General features: G+C 45.1%; 1 protein-coding gene across 4 annotated transcripts in view; it reads right to left on the reverse strand.

The window, feature by feature from the left end:
* The window catches only part of LOC133116402 (calcium-activated potassium channel subunit alpha-1), a 173,852-nt gene that overhangs the window by 126,304 nt on the left and 29,379 nt on the right, over positions 1-18,169 (reverse strand). For all 4 annotated transcript variants that reach the window (XM_061225913.1, XM_061225922.1, XM_061225896.1 and 1 more), the window contains exon 2: positions 9,621-9,788. In XM_061225913.1, coding sequence (XP_061081897.1) covers positions 9,621-9,788 — 168 coding nt within the window. The remainder of the gene's footprint in view (positions 1-9,620; positions 9,789-18,169) is intronic.

Consider the following 18,169-nt stretch of genomic DNA (forward strand, 5'->3'; position numbering starts at 1 on the left):
GCACCTTTGACAGCTCTCGTTGTGGAGTGTTCCTCCTCCTCTAGACCCGTTAATGGAACGTTTTTCTTAATGTACGTCACGGTCTTTTTGCCGTTTCCCGACAGGGAGAGTTAGGAGTGACTGTTGCGTCACCAGTAGCCGCATGACCAGAGGGGACAGGCCTATCCGTCTGAACGAAAGCGATACGTTTCCTTTCGAGGATCACGCGCTGTTTTCATACAAACAGAGGCCTGCTGTCAGGGCCCCGTCAGTTCAAGGGCCCACGGGTCGAGTCAGGGGCTAAAGCCCCTTCTACTGACACCCTTTCCGTTACAGCACTCCCTCCGTCTAACGTTTCACCCAGACGACCAGGCGTGTCCACCCACATATCAGCGTATCGGGTTCAGCAAAGAAGGCCAGGTCACAGGGTCACATAGCCAGTAGGGCCCGGATTCCTTCTACTGTAAGTGCAGTAAAATGCATCTTTATTTTAAGTGGTACATTTTTGCAAAACTGTGGGCCCCCACTCGGCTCCAGAGCAGAGGTCCTTCACACAAAACCAGGCTGGCCCCGATAGCCAGGACATGGCTAGTGGACTATGACATTAGCCAGACTGGGCAATGTAGGTGAGACTTAACTGTATCAGCTCCCACTGTGACCTGCCTGGCACCTGAAACATATTGCATGTCATCTATGGGAGAACAAATGCTTACCCTAAATTGCTAAAATGATACCCCTAGCCAGCAATATATAATTAATTTGAACCCTTTTTGCTTGGAAAATGTACTCATTCACACCCAAAGAGAACGTTACTGAACATTACTTTCAGGGTACATTTGGGAAATGTGATCCTTGAATAACAAAAATGTACCTCAAATGTAATTTTTTTCTGACTGTGCTTCAAACGGCAAGGTATCAGCATGATGCAGGTCATCTTTCACAACACCCGGTCATTTGACCACACAGAGACTACGCCCACGGTAAAAGCTGCCCTCCACCCTCAGGTCCAAAAACATTACGCCACACGGAGTGTGCCGCCAGCTCATTTACTGGGAATTGATTAGCGAGAAGGCGCACGTGAAGATGACAAGGATATGCAGAGATAATTGCATTAGGCTATGCAGAGATAATTATTATTCCATCCAGAATACAACAAAAAGAGGGAGAAACATCTTTAGCTCTGATATTATTTGTTAGACCATAACCATAAATGAACTATTCATTGTCATGATTATTTTAAAATCAACATTTAACTAAATAAAAGTATTTGTACAGGATATTAAGACCATACAGTATGTAAATATGATATCTGTACCTATTTTTTGGGACAACATTATGAAGATTGCACTTACGAAAGACTATATTTCCCATGCCAAGTCAGTGGTTATTCTGCATTCTTCTTTAATGTACAGACAAGAGGTGCAGAGCTTCAGTTCTGTTCTGTCTATCTCAGCATCTGCATCAAGCAGCATAAAAGGACATATAAAATGTTTTACTAAATACTCTCATCTGTTAGTTGAGAGATATTCCATGGAAGGCTATTTTCTGTGAAATGTTACAAACAAACAAAGAGGCTGGCCAACAAGCTTAAAAAGAAAGCGACAAGGCAACAGCTATCTGCAGAAAAGCGTGTGAATATAACCACTTTGGAGCGATTCGATCCAGGGCAGGTAGCAGTCCCAGGGCTAATCACGTCAGATTAACCTTTTTCTGGTAAGCATGTGGCTTGGCTAAAATACGAAAAGGTGCAGGACAGCACTAATCCATTACCTGTTCCACAGACCCATTATATACTAGCATTATGGCCTGCTGTGGCTTCTCAGTCAGAAGAAATAACCACTGAAAAAGGCCTCATGTATGGAGTCCTGGTTGATATGTGTGAAAACAAGCATTAAATAATACTGAAGCAGTGTTATGGCATGAGCATTGGCTTTTCACAGTAAGCTCATTTGGTACTATGACTCGTCCTCAAAGCCACATTTATGGTAGCAGTGTTGCTATTGATAAATTGGCTGACAGCAACAAATTATCTGGAAATTATAAATCCCCCCACAGGAAATGTTAATTACGGCCCTCCGGAGCCCGGGGCCCCTGCCAGGGCCTGTGCTCGGTGGATCTGGCAGCATGTTCACTGAAGCTGAAGGATAAGGTAAATCCCAGTCGGGAAGGACTGCAGGTGCAGCTTCCTGCAAGGGCCCAGTTCAAAACAATACACCTGTGTATGTGCGTGTGTGTGTGTCTGTGTGCATGTACTTGTTTGTGTATGTTTTTGTGTGTGTGTGTATGTGTGTGTGCAAGCGTGTGTGTGTGCGTGCGTGTGTGTGTGTGTGTGCGTGCCCGCGCATGTGTATGTGCTTGGTAAGAGTGAAACCAAAACAATGATCTGAATGTCCATGTGAAAATCTCCCTTGCCTCTACCTGACATTGTTTCCGCTGTGTCTCATCTGCATTTGCAAAGTGAATCCTGTAACAGTGTTTCTCATTAAAGCTCATTAAATCAAGGAATATGGAATCATTTTGCAATACATGCAAGTTACTTTTCACATGAGCTGAAAACTGTATTGGGGTTTATAACAATCAAATCCAAATACAGTCTCTCTCTGTAAGTCCAATCATTTTCCTACGCATACACCGCACCATATTATATTTTAAATCTGATATATAGGCTATACTGTAACACGCAATATAAAAGAGGTGCCTCTAATACAGAGCTGTCTGAGAACCTATGAACCTCAAAAGCCATAAATTTTCTTTGTGAAACCAGAAGGATGCCTGGCCAACTCTGAAACTGACATTTTACAAATTTTGCTGCTGGCTAAGGTAATTCCCAGGGGTGACCGGCCCTCTCTACCGGAGAAAAAGTGTGATTTGGAGCCCAGCATCCCAAAAGTGCCAGCAGAAAGGTGTAACTGTGTTACACAAGCCAGTGCTGCCATTTTCAAGTGCTGTTTCTTTAAACATATAATACTCGTCTGGAGGGTTCAAAATGGAGAATCTTTCATTTTGTACTGTGAAGCAAACATCACACCAATTAGGGCGTAAAAAAAAAACCATACGGCATGTATTTAAGCTTAAAATAGTGCATTTAAGATGCTGCTCAACTTTTAACATAGAACCGAAAGAGATCTGAAAGGGCAAATGATGTTGCTTAAAAGCAGATTATAATTTTTTTTATAAAAATGCTCTGTGCATGAATCAAATAGCTGGGAGATTTAATTGGTAGATTATCATGAAATATGCCATTTTAAAAAAGGGCCATCCCATACATTATGTATTCTTTGTGTTCCATACTGATTAAAGTAAAAACATTTACATTTTCGTCGAAGTATGCATATTTTAGAGCTTTTTCTTTTTGCTTTTAACATGCTATTTTCCAGAGCTTTCCCATGTGACATGATGTCTGTTTTTGGATAATTATCGGATGGCGTTGCCAAACAGAGAGAACAGAGAGCTGACCATTGGGCTCTGGGGTGCTCTGGGGGCAGGGTTAGGGACTTACGTCACTGCTCTTTGCGAACGTTTGGTGGGCGTTTTAGACACCGAAACCAGGAAGAGAAAGCTGACGCGCGTGTGCCTTTAAAGCACTTCCTTGCGGGGGTGGGGCTTTGGCAGAGGAGTCTGACCGTCCCCCTGAACGCCCCTCAGCCAGCGGGGTGAGCAGCTGCTCTCCCACTAAAATAGCCGGGCGGGGCGAGCCGGCGGCGCCCCGTCTTTACCCCGGGCATGTCGGCTGCAGCGGGGGAGAGCCGGGCCCTCGCTCACGTGGTCCGTCAGGCTCTGAGGCCCACAGGTGGGACGCCGCCTGATTCCCGACCCCCGTCCCCCCCGACAGAAGGCGGTGCCACGGAAGATGGCGGCGAGGCCGGGTCCTGCCAGCGACGGCGCGGGAGACCTTCCGCCTGCCAGCGAACGGGACGGCGGCCATCTTACCCAGCCTCAGAACACACAGCCAGAATGGGGAATCAATAAAGCAGGGGTTCCCAAAATGTCTGAGTGACCTTCAATTCTGTGTCTCAAAGTATCTGGGACCGCCACACATTGTAAGGTCAACAACATCAGGCATTTCATTCTGACTAACTGTCACTCCGGGGCACTGGCAGCCATGTTGCTAGGGAACCATGGCTTTAAACCTGGACAGAGGGATAGAGTATATTCGCTCCAGATTATAGGCTAACCAGGTAAAATAGGCTTAACAGCTTGATCTTGGCTGAGCTTAGTTGCATTAAACCATACTTATCTTCTTATGTGTGGAGTTCACTCCCCTGTATAGGATAGGATAAATGATGCCAGAGATTCAGAAATTCTGTATATATACAAAAAATATGTATAAACATATATAATGGCCTGCTCCAGATGCATTAAACCACACACATCTTCTTATGTGGAGTCAACCTCAGGGATGAGAGATATTAGGACAGTAATTGAGAAAAAGTTAGTGTATGAACTAGGTCTTATTAAAGGAAGGCCACTGCAAAACTGTGCATTTGTTCTGATTTTCTATTTTAAGATGGTACCTGGGCTTGCTGTACTGAAATCACAGCACGTAGTCAGCAGACAAGTTAATGAATGGCATTAAAAGCATAAAATGGCACACTGTCGCTTGCACCGTGGCGTACAGGCGGCCAGATCAGACGCTAATTTACGGACCCCCGCCGGCTTCTCCGCCGCGTTAGCGGCTAGCGGCGGCGCACGCCCGTGGAGAGGGCTCGCGACCGGACGACGGACCCGACTCGCAATTAACGCCGTCTTTTCTCCCCTGGCCTCTGGAGCGGGCGGCGGCGTATTTGCATTTGCGTCCGTCTTTCGTCGAGCACAAAGCATCTCGCCGCTCCGTTTGCAGCTGCTGCCTGCCCAGAGACCTCGTGGGTCCATCAACACTGCCCTCACACTTACCACCAGCCCTTTGTGTCTCCTCTCCATCCCACCGCCACTAAAATTAGAGAGGAATAACACAAAGGAGCTGAAAACATCTTGCCTGGGAGGGGAGGGGAGGGGAGGGGAGGGGGGGTATTTTCCATTAATGATTCAATCTCTGAAACCAGTGAATCATATTCCACTCACCGCTGGCAGACCTGAGCTGTGAAAGGCTAACGCTGATGTTTCACCAAACGAGGGAAACATATTATGTTGTGAGAGAGGTGACACACAGTGGTTGCATTTCTCAAAAAGAAAAACAGGCTTCCAACCATGACTGCTACCATGGCAGAGTTCATGTCTGAATTTTCCACTCGGAAGAGATCCCTGGGGTATCCCACAGAAAATGTTCATGTTCAACACAATTTGGGATGTCCCAACAGCAGGGGAACTGAGGTTCTTCTGCAGCCATGCCCCTGGCCTCCAGATCTTAAGCCAAGGCTTAAAACCCAGCTAGGGCATCATAAGTCACACCCTCGAGTCAAGTGCATGCTCCAAATAAATGGGCTATATAACATGTGTACAGTGTAAATCTGAATTACAGCAAGCCCTGGGGAAATCTCAAGTCTGTACACATGCATCCAGTTGCCTGCTGGGAAGCGGATCTGACAGACAATCGTGGATCCTTTGAGAACAAACCTGACACAGAGAAAGATTTTCTCTCCATTAGAGGTGTGCTGTTCCCATCACAATGCCTCCTTGTGCGCTAGTGCAATCACAAATTCATTCTCTACAAATAATGCATACGTTCTGAATTAAATTGAAGGGATTGACCTTGAAAAATATAAATTCTGCATGGCCATCCAGCAATTACACATAGCACACAATACCCTATCCACTGGCTGAATAGGGTTCTTTTTACTGATAAGAACAGGGACATTTTCATTTAAATATTCCCTTCATACACAGAGCAGGTTCTGATACACGCTCTCCCCACTCATTAAATCCACAATACCTGGATGAGCTTCCGTACCCCAGCCTTTGTGTCTATCTCCTCTGTGCAATGCGGACGCCAGGCCTACGGGGTCAGAGATCAAGTAGAAGGTCACATTTTGACACAATGCCGTAAATAGAGCGTCCTTCATGACGCAGCATAATACTGGAGCGACGTGCAAGCGCCCCCTATGGACGCGTGGGAGGGTAAATGTGATCGAATCGTAGCTTGTCACGTCGAGGAAAGGATGGAACCGTATGATGGAAAAAAAAATCCAACCCACTGATTTAGAGACTAAAACAAGCAGTCAGAGAAGATATGCCATCTAATGTTTATCACCACTATTATGAAACAAGCCTGGAGAAGCTGGAGAGAGAGAGAGAGAGAGAGAGAGAGAGATGTTCTAAATGAAGCGTCTGTTTTTTTATTTTAAATGACAGAAATAATCCATTATATACTTACACAATCTCAAAAGACTGCAGTAGTTTGACTCATGAAGCTAATAAGAATGCTATGGGGTGGGTGTCTGCAGGGCCCCTTTCGCCCCCTTTCGCCCATTCACCACACTCTTCCATTGGCTCTCCGAGAACGGCCTCTGCTCATTGGCTCACCGGTTCGGCCGTGCTGATTGATTCTCCCATTAGGTCGCTGCTCATGGGCTTTCCAGTTCTGTCTTGCTGATGGGATGTTGAGCGGCCTGTAGCGTAGTGGTTAAGGTGGTACCGACACGCAAGGTCGGTGGTTCGATCCCCGGTGTAGGCACAATAAGATCTGCACAGCCGTTGGGCCCTTGAGCAAGGCCCTTAACCCTGCATTGCTCCAGGGGAGGATTGTCTCCTGCTTAGTCTTAATCAACTGTACGTCGCTCTGGATAAGAGCGTCTGCCAAATGCCAATAATATAATATAATATAATATAATGCTATGCTTTCTCTTTAAAGTATTCCCTGTAATAAGCCTCGCTGTCCACCTGCTTGGCATGTGGTGTATATTTGTTTCGTCTGTGGTGCAGGGGTCCAGTGACACAGGTTAAATGAATAAAGGGGGCCTCCGGCAAGATGAGGTATCCTATTATTCTGGTCCGCGATGGTAACAGGGTATCAATTACAATTTACTGACTGACAGATGAAGTCATGCTTCACCCCAAGCTGGGGAGGCCCCGTATGGGCATGGACTTGCCAAAGCTCCCCCCTGCCATCTTGTAAAAATGACTAAAAATAACCCACGATGCAACTGCCATTGTGCTCTGTGGCTAAATGGACCCTCTGTGGAAATGAGGGGAAGGCTACGAGAGCCATTGTAGAGAAAGATCGGGTAATTAAACCACCTCCGGGCAATGCTTGGTCTTTCTCCACCAGTCGCTGAGCCTCAGTAATGAATGAAGACTACAGTCTACCTGCAGGCAATGTATGTCACAGTGGACAAAAAATACTTTATAAATAGAAAATAAGTAAACAGTTTTTAGCCACTGTGTTCGGACACTTTTGGTTCACCCCGTTCGCTTTGTAACCCAGGACCACATATTGCCTGGGGAGGCCATGGAAATAGGTTTTAATTTCCCCCCAAGGATCTAAACAAGCTGACATGGAATACACATCTGCTCTGCTTAGGTAAGCTGCGGTTGCTATGGTTACAAGCCAGGCGCACTAAACATGGGTTCTTCTGCGCCATCATTGTTAAGCTGCAGAAGAACCCAAATAGAGGGCAGAAGTCTCTCTTCCCACGCAAACACACACGTGATAACCTCTCGCAAAGCAGAGAATCACAGCCGCGCATTTATATATATATTTACTGTTTCCTCAGCCCCCCGATTGAGGCGAGCGGTTTTGGCGTCGCATCGGAGGGAAGGAGACGCAGCCGTCTCCGTTCGTGAAGGACGCGGGGGTGATTTACGACGGCGGCGGGGCCGTCCGGCTGGAACCGGACGCGGACGCCGCCACGTTCGGGGGATAACGCTCAGGGCTCTCTGATGCCCTGGACACAATCCTCCTACTCAAGCAATTACATTATGCTCAAGCTAGTCCGCTCAGCACTCCAGCGGGATCACAGCGGCGAACGGGGGGTGAATCTCTGCCCAAGCTCCACCTTGTGGAGACCTTGAACGGACACGACTTTCAATTTTCACTTCCACGCGATGGGAAGAGAGGAGTTAAGGGAAATGACCGGGAACACTAATCTGACACAGTCGAGCCTTATCTTAATCCCACCGCACAATATCATAAGGATGACCGGGGGGTGGATGGGAGAAACGCATGCGTGAAACTGCAGAGTTTGTGACCCTGGTGCCACGGTGTGTGCTCCCTGAATGATTACCACTTTCATCTCTTCCCTTGTGTAATAATGGAGTTATGCTAAATGCGATCAGCGTCCTCCAGAGGCAATCTGATACACAGAAGCAAGCTAAATGAGTGTGCATGAGAGCAGTTACGAAAAACAATAAAAACACACGGCTATAACAAGATATTCACATAACATACATATTCAGTTTCAACAGGAGGAATTCTAGTCTTGACTGCTAGAGCAGGTCACACGTTCAAATGTATACCTGCACCCACACTTACAAAGCTCTGCCAAGCATGAACCGCTTGCTCCCACTTCCAGCAGACTTGAAGTAAACAGACATGTACCTTGGGTTTGTTCACATGAACCAATGGGATGAGAGAGAGAGTGCTCCTCCATATTGTATGAATTACAATTAAATTAATGTTCATCAAGTAGAATTTACCGTTTCATTCAACCCATTACACAACAATTCCCACTTCACATCGCGTCTCGATTAAAAATCGAACGGGCTTTATGTGCACTTACAAAAGCAATTTCAGTTTTTAAAAAATCTAATTCTATCCATAATTTAACAGTATGAGACTTTGTGCATCTTAAATCAGTCCACACTGGATACAGAACCTGCTAAAGTGCTCTTCTGAGCTGAAAAACCGAGTGAGGGGTCCAGTTTCTCCACTGAAAATAATGTGCAGCCACCCCTGGCCTATAGCACAAACACAGCATACAGTATGTTCCCTTCACGTCCCCAGGCTGATAAATCACTCAGACGGCAGTTACTCAACAGCCTTGCCTGCTCCCACTACGGTGAACCGTTCTTCACCACGTTCAATGTTCAGCGGACCACTTCGTCAAGAGCGCATGTGCTGTCCTAACTGCCATTGAGACAAGATGAGATTTTAAGGCGCTTGCTTTGTTGTACTGTTCAGAAAATGCACTGTTCTAGACACCAGAAGAGGTCTATAACATAGTATGCACACAAGCAATCATCTAAAATTCTACAGACCATATTCAAGGTCTCTTGAATCTTAATAAATGTATCCTGATACCCTTCTTTATCCTTCTTACCATATATTCCCACAGTCTTAATGAAATCACATGATCCTAATGGACAATTTAGTGTAAGACTTGAAAAGTTGAAACCACTACAAACCTCAATCAAAGTGAAGGAGACAGTATATTGATGTTGTTTAAACGTCCCAATAATAAATATGCCTGACTGGTCAGATGAGGGAAAGGTTTTAAGTCAACGGTGGATGTAATGGAGTTTTAACCTGCGACCATGTAGCCTAACCATGTAAGGCCTGAGCCTCCTAACCAGAAGAGGGTCCCGGTTCCATCTCTACCATGGTGGAGTGGAGACTCATGTTGCTCGCTGGGGGAGTGTGTTACCCAGCCCTCTCCGGGAGATGGGAGTGCGGCGTGGGTCAAGCGGTCACGCGGCCGGGGATTTCCGCTGGGCGCGGAGGCTCGGTCGCGTGCGTGCTGGGGAGGAGAAACCCGAGGAGGACTCACCAGGACCCGGCCTGTCAGCGTCTGCGCCGATATCATGACCCCTGCCCAGTCTTTGACCGAAGTCATCCAGCCCACTTCGCTGGCCGGCGCCTCGGGGGGCTTCTCATCCGAGCTCTTGGCCGTCCCATCTGTCTGATTATTTCCAGGGTTGTGCACCTTCTGTGCCTCCTACAATGAGAGAGAGAGGGAGATAGAGAGGGAGAGAGAGGGAGAGAGTGAGAAAGAGAGAGAGAAAGAGAACAAGGAAGATAGAGAGGGAGGGAATGAGAGAGAGAGAGAGAGAGAGAGAGAGAGATTTTTTTTATTAATTCATCTCAAATTCAGCAACACAAATAAAACCTCATGATAACACACACGTGGAGGAGGAAGAAAACATGCAAGAGGGAGAAGGACGTGATTAGCGGCAGCACGGGCAGTGCCCACAACCGCACGTCCGAAGCGATCGCGGTCAGAGCTGCGCTCCGGGCTGAACGCTCCGGGGAACCGCGGCGCGCGTGAGACCGCTCCTCCACAGCTCCCCGGCCACTTCCAGCCTGCCTCCAGCGCCCTCTGGGGTCTGGGCTGTCAGGCGGGACCGCGGTGATTCATTGCGCAGGAAACCAAGGCCAGACCCAAAGGTTACACCGGCCCTCTCGCAGAAAGGCCTGCCTGTCGGGTGGCAGGGTGGGAGGCAGAGGTGAGCTCCTTCTCCAGTGAACCCAATCCTTGATAGGGCCTTTATCTCACCGAATGGATCCCCACACCTGACCAGGAGCGACGATCGCGTCCCTCATTTTCTGTCAGGCCAAGGGGCCGAGACGGGGCATCCTCTGAGGAAGGGAACATTGAGCTCCGATGGCACAGTCGTTTTATGTCACCATCTTATGTCATCATTTGGGATTTGGTTAGATCAAGATGTTTCGTTCTGTACTCGGGCCGCAAGTGGAATGAAAAATGGCAATTTTGCCCTAGTTTCGCCTCACCCACACGACAGCGCCTGGGAAATCGAAAGAGAGAGTGATGGAAGCCATGATCCAGAATGCTGATATCTTGTTCCCTCCATTTTATTCACAATGGACTTCGATTTCATTTACGACAGAGGATAGGAAATACTGTCTGAATATCACTGAGGCAATTTGGCAGCTTGTAAACTGCATGTTTTAACAGCTTATTTAAACTAACATGAGCAGCACGGGATATATTGTACATGGGACACACATTACTGTGGCTGTATCATTACAACAGCAGTGGAATGGAATACAAATATATTCATCACTTGGCTCCCTACAAATAATTTTCCAGTAAATAGACTGTAGCTCACTATAAGACTTTCACAGAAAAAAATTATTACGTTGTGTTATTTCTATACCTGGAAACAGCTGGTATTTTGATAATTGGGTAAAGAAATATAAATGAGCTTTTTGCACCAATAAATGCCTGTGTAGTTTTGTACAGTACAGACCTAGAACTGAAGGTACTTCACCATGTGTAATTGGTGCCAGGGATAATACAGAAGTACTACCAAATACCACCCTTCAAATGTCTCTACTCTACACCTGCTAAATTGCAGACGTGGTGTCTCTCAGTCCCATGGTTCTCTTACAGCATTCTGTAGGCCCTGTACACAATGTTGCCAGGGGGATCTCCTTTCATTCTGATTGGATACCCTGCTTCAAAGGACTCCTGGCATGCAGCTATGTAGCATGTGCTCTGCCTTAGCTTGACAATAAATCTCTGGAAGGGACAAGGATGCCCCAGTTCAAGACAGAACAGAGCTGAGGCCATGAATGAAAGCAACCAACGTCATATGGGCTGGCTCTACTGGGACAGACCTTCAAACAACCAGTGTATTCTCCCTGTTTACGTTATCAGAAACTCTCAAATGCACTCCGTATCACAATGTGCCAACCGTCTTTTCATACATTTCAAATTACACAGTTCAATGAGATGATTGAATCGAATTTCGGAACGTGATCAGATGACAATAGTACAGGACTTCACAAATCTTACAGACCTATCCAAAAAAGGCAAAATGATGGAGTGCAGTGAACAGTTCATAATCACTGGGCAAAAAAATAATACAACACGTCTCTCCTATGGGAGATGTACAGGGTTCACAGTGTGAACTCTTCACCCCAACCTCCATATGACCATCATAACTAAGTATTCAAAATGGCGTCTGAGAGCAGCTGCCTGGAACCATGGTGTCTGTCACAGTTTATGAAGAGTGAAAGTTAGAGAGCGGGGCAGTACAATCTTATTGTACAAATGGAAGAGAGAAAAAGACAGAGACAGGGACAAAGATACATAAAGAGAAAGAGAGAGAGAGAGAGAGAGAGAGAGAGAGAGAGAGAGAGAGAGAGAGAGAGAGAGAGAGAGAAGGTGCATCACAATACACAATGAATTATTTATGGTGCCCAAAATGGATGGCTGAACTGATCTGAGAAGACAACGTAAACAGGAATAATTTCCACTCCGTTTCAGCGCACATGGCGGATAGTTTGCTCAGTGCCGGGACAAGAGAGGAGCCGGCCACTCTGGCATGCCATGGGACACTACACCTGCTATTTTTACACCCTCCATGTCAAACCGGGAATGAAGTTTCAAAACAGGCGTTGGTGCAGACATGTTCCAGCTCTGCAGGCCAAACACATGGCGGCAGGCCACAGCTCCCGCTGTAAGGCACTCCTTCACCCTGGCGGACATTTTTCACACCGCGCTTCAAACGTCATTAGAGGGAGTGGATTTCCTATGTCACAAAGTGGCAACCTGCTACGTGACATGGCCATACTGCTGCAATCGGTATTCATCAGTCCTATCTGAATATATCTTGCTATCTTTTATTGCTTTAGAACAATGATTCACAAGCACAAACAAGCGCGCGCACACAGACACACACACACACACACACACACACACACACACACACACTTTGCTAGACTTAGTCCACCCATGTTTAGTCAGCAAAAAAAAAAAACATAATGGCAATATAAAATTTGGTAAGCACGCACTGAGGAACCTCACTCAGCTACTGCTGACAAACATATGAGAGTCTCAGAGGAAAGATAATTCAGCGTACAGCCCAGTGTAAGTACACAGAGACAGTAATTTGTGGGATTAATGCAGTGGTTTGTGTGTGAACGCGTCCCCTGGTTACACGACCGGCAGCAGTAGGCTGGTTAATCCGGCCCTGTAGAGCTGCTCTGACTGAGCTCTGCTCTCCTCCTTTGGCAGTGGGGAATTAAATCCACCTCATTCATCACCCATTTTAAAAACACAGGGGAGGACACAGTGCACAGCATTCATTTCGGTCCCGTGGATTATTCATATAGGCAATGAAGCATTTTGTGATCTGATTTCTCTATGGATAAAAATCAGTTGGCACTCTGTGCCTTGCAAAAATGATTTACTTATAGAATTGGGACATGCATTTTAAATACATTGATATTAATCAGCAATAATGACTATATATGGATTAGCGATTATACACAATTATTGTAATTGAGGTAACTGTATATTCAATGTCAAAAATAACAATTATAAATAAAGCACAGACAAATATATGCCTGGCTGGTTTGGCCACAGCATGCTAAAGTGCCAACAGCAACACCTTATAATGTGAATGACAGGGAAGTGGTAAGAGACACAAGACACAAGCTAGGCTAGGCTAGCTTTTCTGCAGCTGTTCCTCTGACTTTCATTTTACACCATTAGGGAATACCCTATTCCAGCGCGTCTTTTATTTTTAACCATTACCAGGGAGACGGGGAAACGAGTCAATCTGATAACAGCGTGCAGCACACATATGGTGCTGTTACAGCAGGCCTACCCCCTCGTAAAAAGGGTTTACTGTTTAACTGTTGGTCAGGTTACAGAATGGCACAGCGTTGCAGTTCAACTTGGTTCAAGGTTACAAGGTGTATATTAGGGACAATTTTTGACAATTCAAAAGAAAATGATTCGGTTCTGAACAGTACAGTACTTCTCCTGTCTGCATTCTCCACTCGGTTGCTAAAAGAACTCTCTGAAGCCACTCAGGAAATCATTGCTTAAGACTGCTTCAGTGCTTCCTTACACATAAGAGAAAGAAATGAAGCGGTCTGTTCAACATGAAAAACAGCGCTGCAGTTATAACCATTGTATTGTATAGTAATTCATTTTCTGGGTTGTCTTACAAAATGATCCAGATGGAAATGAAATATTAAAGGCCAAATATTATGTCTATATAAGTGTTGATTATGTCATCTTCTAAAGCCAAAACGAACAGCAATTTTTGCATGAGCGATTACAGATATTACCTTTCAACAGTATACAATATTACTCAAAGCTAAGAATAAAGAATATCAGTCAGTTTCTATAAAAGCCTTGACATTTGTAACTCGTAAGCTAACCTTGTAACTGGGGTATATTAGAAATAATCCTCTTCATTTATTTATAAAGGACCAGAAAGGACTGTGGAATAAAATGTTTAATAATGACTCTTCAGTCAAACCAATGGCCAGTTTGCATGAAGCACAGATAAAATGTGACAGTTGATAAGACACTGTGTAGGCCAGTAATCTTCATTCTTAGTCCTGGCCAAGAAACCAAATGAGGTGAGTTAGCTGTATAATCAACTGCTTTAATTGATCAATTAAGTGCAGAGTAACAACAGAAAGCAGCAGACCCTGTGCTGTGGCCCACCAGGATCAGGAATGAAGATCACTGCTTTAGTATTGGCAATAAAATACAGTGGATTCACCGATACACCTCATAAATACTGAGACCATTGAAGTGGGAAGACGCAATCAGGAATGACAAATGAACAGACAGATAAGAAAAACGTCTTTTAAAAAGCAGTGTGTAACAAGGGAGATGTTGTTTACGTGACCCCCTGCAAGCGTGGCTTTTAGCTGTAAGCACTGAAATGCATCAAGCTGTCAATGTCACAGAAAGGTTATCCATCCTCAAGATCACATTTGCTTCAAAGTCTTTATATGCGAACTGCTCCGCGTGCCGCTAGTCTAAAGAGGATTAGATTATCTGACCATAGATGAAGAGTGCAGATGACATCAACAATGTCAGCTAAGGCTATCAAGCTGTTTGTTGGGTTTCTTGTTAATAAGGCTCCCTTTCTGACGATATATCGTCCTGGTGATTCCTAGAAAGCCTGCTTTCAGAGAAGCTTCTAGCGCAAGCCTGCCTTTGTGCGCTGTCACACAACATAACATAACAATGAATATTAACACAAACACGGCGCCAAACAACTGCACATACTTTCAGTGGAACATCCCTTAAGATGACTGCTAACAAACAGCTGCCAGTTAGCCAGCGGAGCATTAGAGCCGCCGTCTTTACAAGACCAAGCTGCTTAAAGCCTGCTGCTTTCTAGAGAATTTTCATTCATACCAGCACAACCACTGACGCTCAATTTTAAGCTCCACTGGTTTAAGCTAAATATAAACTTCCTGTTGTAACGCAAGACTCACAAAGGGAAGGTCGCAGCACTCGGGCTCAACGGGTTTTATTAGCCAGTCTTTTTCAAGAAATGGCTGGAGAACGGTCTGAATGGAGGTGTATTGTGAATGCACTTATAGGAGAGCCTTTCTTGTGGAATAACAGGCACTGGAGGGCATGCGAATCAAGAACTGTAATATCCCCCATTCTGATCTCCCACCTCCCGGCGTTCGGGCACTTTTCAAAACACGAGCCGAGATGATGAGAGGAGTAGGAGGCCCGGCACACTGCACCGACTTGAAAGGGGAAAAGTAATATTCCCTGTGAAAAAGACTGGCTAATAAAACCCATTGAACTAGAGCATTGGTAATTTCACATCAATCGGACGTAAAGGTCAGCAGAGTTCTGGGAGGAACGCTAGTTAGCAGAGGGAACAGAACCAAATGTCATGTGTCAGCCCAGCAGTGAGGAGCTGCAGAAATTCAACATCACAGGCCGGGGCCTGTAGGGCGGCCACACAAAGCCCTCCGAGCAGACGCATTCAGAGCACACTCCATACAATTCACCTGCACCACAAACACTGAGAGAAACACAAAGCATCCAACGAAATACACCAACACAAATCATCAAGTTGGCTCTTAGCATGGTTTGCTCTTTGGAACATGCTAAGTCACTAGTCTAATACTGGGCTACTCTACCTTAACTTATCAATGTCTGGCCAGTGACTGACATACGATAGGCCTATGTAGTTAAACGCTTTTTTTCCATTTCAATGTCATATCTTGCAAAGTATTTGTTAGTGTCTCCATGTAACCCAAACAGTGATAAAAGACTTATCTTTTATGATTAAAGATCTGTATCATTGTGTATGCCGATTGCAAAAGATTCCGTTCAGTCAGCATATTGTCAGGTCAGGCTGACTATTATGTTGATCCAAATGTAATTTCAAATGTTGATTTCACAATAATATCACATTATTGCTTCGATTGTGAAATTTGTTAAAAACTTAAAGTATATTCCAAAAAGCTCTTTATTTCTGATGTGGGTACCATATCTAACTGTGATCTCAAGTGGCAGAAACGGCCAGTGGAGTCTCACGTTCTTTTCCTGTCCCGGATGCCTTTGTCTTGAGAAAAGCGCAGGACAACTTTAGCAGCATGTCTCAATTTTCTATTAGCAAACCGGGTTTCATTTTCAAGGACAGAGACAAATAAATGTGAGCCTTTGGGGTATGATTGATTTTCATTTCTTTCGGGCGAGACCTACGTCGGCTTTGGTTGTCTTTCCCATGAATCAGGAACTAACAGCGGCGTTCAGAATTCAGACCAGGAAGATTCCAGCTGGTTTGCTCGCTCAGTAAATTAAAATTCAGTTCAAAGATTAAAAAGGCAGGCCTACATTAGCCTACCTTGTGCTTAGGCTACAATGAACGTTCTGAATTTGGGCCATGCAGGGCTTGAACACCAACGCTCTCCAAAAAGGTCTTATTGCCAGCCAGATATTTAATTACTGTGAACAGACAAATCCAGAAAACAGTCGAACAGTTGAAAGGAATTATTCCATGATGCTAATAGTGAAAGAGGGTTGAAAGATTCTCTCCTCTCTCTACTTTCAAAGCTCCTTATTTTGTTTTGTTGTTTCTCAGTGTGTGTTTTAACACAAAACATGTTTTTCATCTCTCGTGTTTTGTCTCTACCCTGTGAATAAAAGTGGCTAATGAGGCCTGCATTGAGCCTTGCTCCCGGCATCACTTCACTAGCACTGGTTGGCTTCTGTTGTTGTTGTTGTTGCTGCTGCTGCTGCTGCTGCTGCTATCGCCCGTGAAAAGTGACACATTTCCGAGACAGGCGGTATCGTCAGGACAATGATGTCCCTGAAACATTGCCGTGTCCTTGGGTTTATAGTGCGTTAATTCTCAAACGTACCAGAACGCGTTCCCACCGTGCAGCTGCACCGTTCCTCGACCGACGCTTGACCAGATTCTCACAGCCCCAGTGGCAATACAACCTGCACCCCCATGCCTAAATGTGGGCTAGGTCAGGGCTCAGAGTCCCCTCAGAGAATACCGTATAGTGGGAGTAACACAGAAACACACCAAGAGCAGAGTGACTCATTTATGGCCATCTCTCCTTTTGTTTGTTAGTGTCGCCATAATCCAAATCAAAGACCATCATCCCACCCAGCAGATGTAGCTGAAGACTCATTTGCTGTTACATAATATTTGTATCAGTTAATATTTACTCGCATTGAACAACATGCCATGTCAATAATTAACTCACCTCTTTCTCAATGCATTACTCTCTCTGGTACGCATTGGCTGAATACATTTTGGATGGACATAAAGTATATTATGGACATAATCATGATTAAACAATCATTTTATAATATCATTGTCTTGCCAAAATAGGTAAAATGCGAGAAGAGAACCTTCAGTAAAATGTGTTTCATTGAAAGAAGATTAAACGTATTATATTACAAATAACTTTGTAGCAAATAATTGCTTAATTCTCTCCATAAAGTAAATGCAGGACCGCATACACCAGGTTCTTAACCAAATGCAAGCATTCCGTGCACGTGTGTGTGTGTGTGTGTGTGTGTGTGTGCATGCCTACGTGCATGCGTGTGTATGCTCATATGTGTGTGCGCATAAAAGTGAACATAGTGGGGTGTCTCGGTGGCGCAGCCTGTAGAGCACTGACCGTATGCTCATTGCGAGCCGCGACGTCGACGGTTCGAATCCGACCGTCTGACAATTTGTCGCATGTCTTCCCCTCTCTCTCGCTCCCATTCGTCCTGTCTCTCTGTACTATACTGTCCAATAAAGCTGAAAAAGGCCTAAAAAATATCTTAAAAAAAAAAAAAAAAGTGAACATAGGCATGTACAGATGTCTGTCCCTGAGTGTATGAAGGCATGTGTGTACATGAACGCCATTAGCAGAGACCTGCTATGACCATATAAACAGGGATTAAGGTAAGAGAGCTGTGGGTGTTCTTAACGGATGCCTAATTGGCTCCCTACTGTCAGTAATAGCCATGTTTAAAAGTCTGGACTAAAAAAAAAAAACCGGTTTTCATGTAAATATTTCATTTGAGTGAATGCAAAGTTCAAAGCTAAATGGTTTGCAGGGGTATGA

Source organism: Conger conger, chromosome 2 (genome assembly GCF_963514075.1).
Source record: "Conger conger chromosome 2, fConCon1.1, whole genome shotgun sequence".
NCBI classification, from domain to species: Eukaryota; Metazoa; Chordata; class Actinopteri; order Anguilliformes; family Congridae; genus Conger; species Conger conger.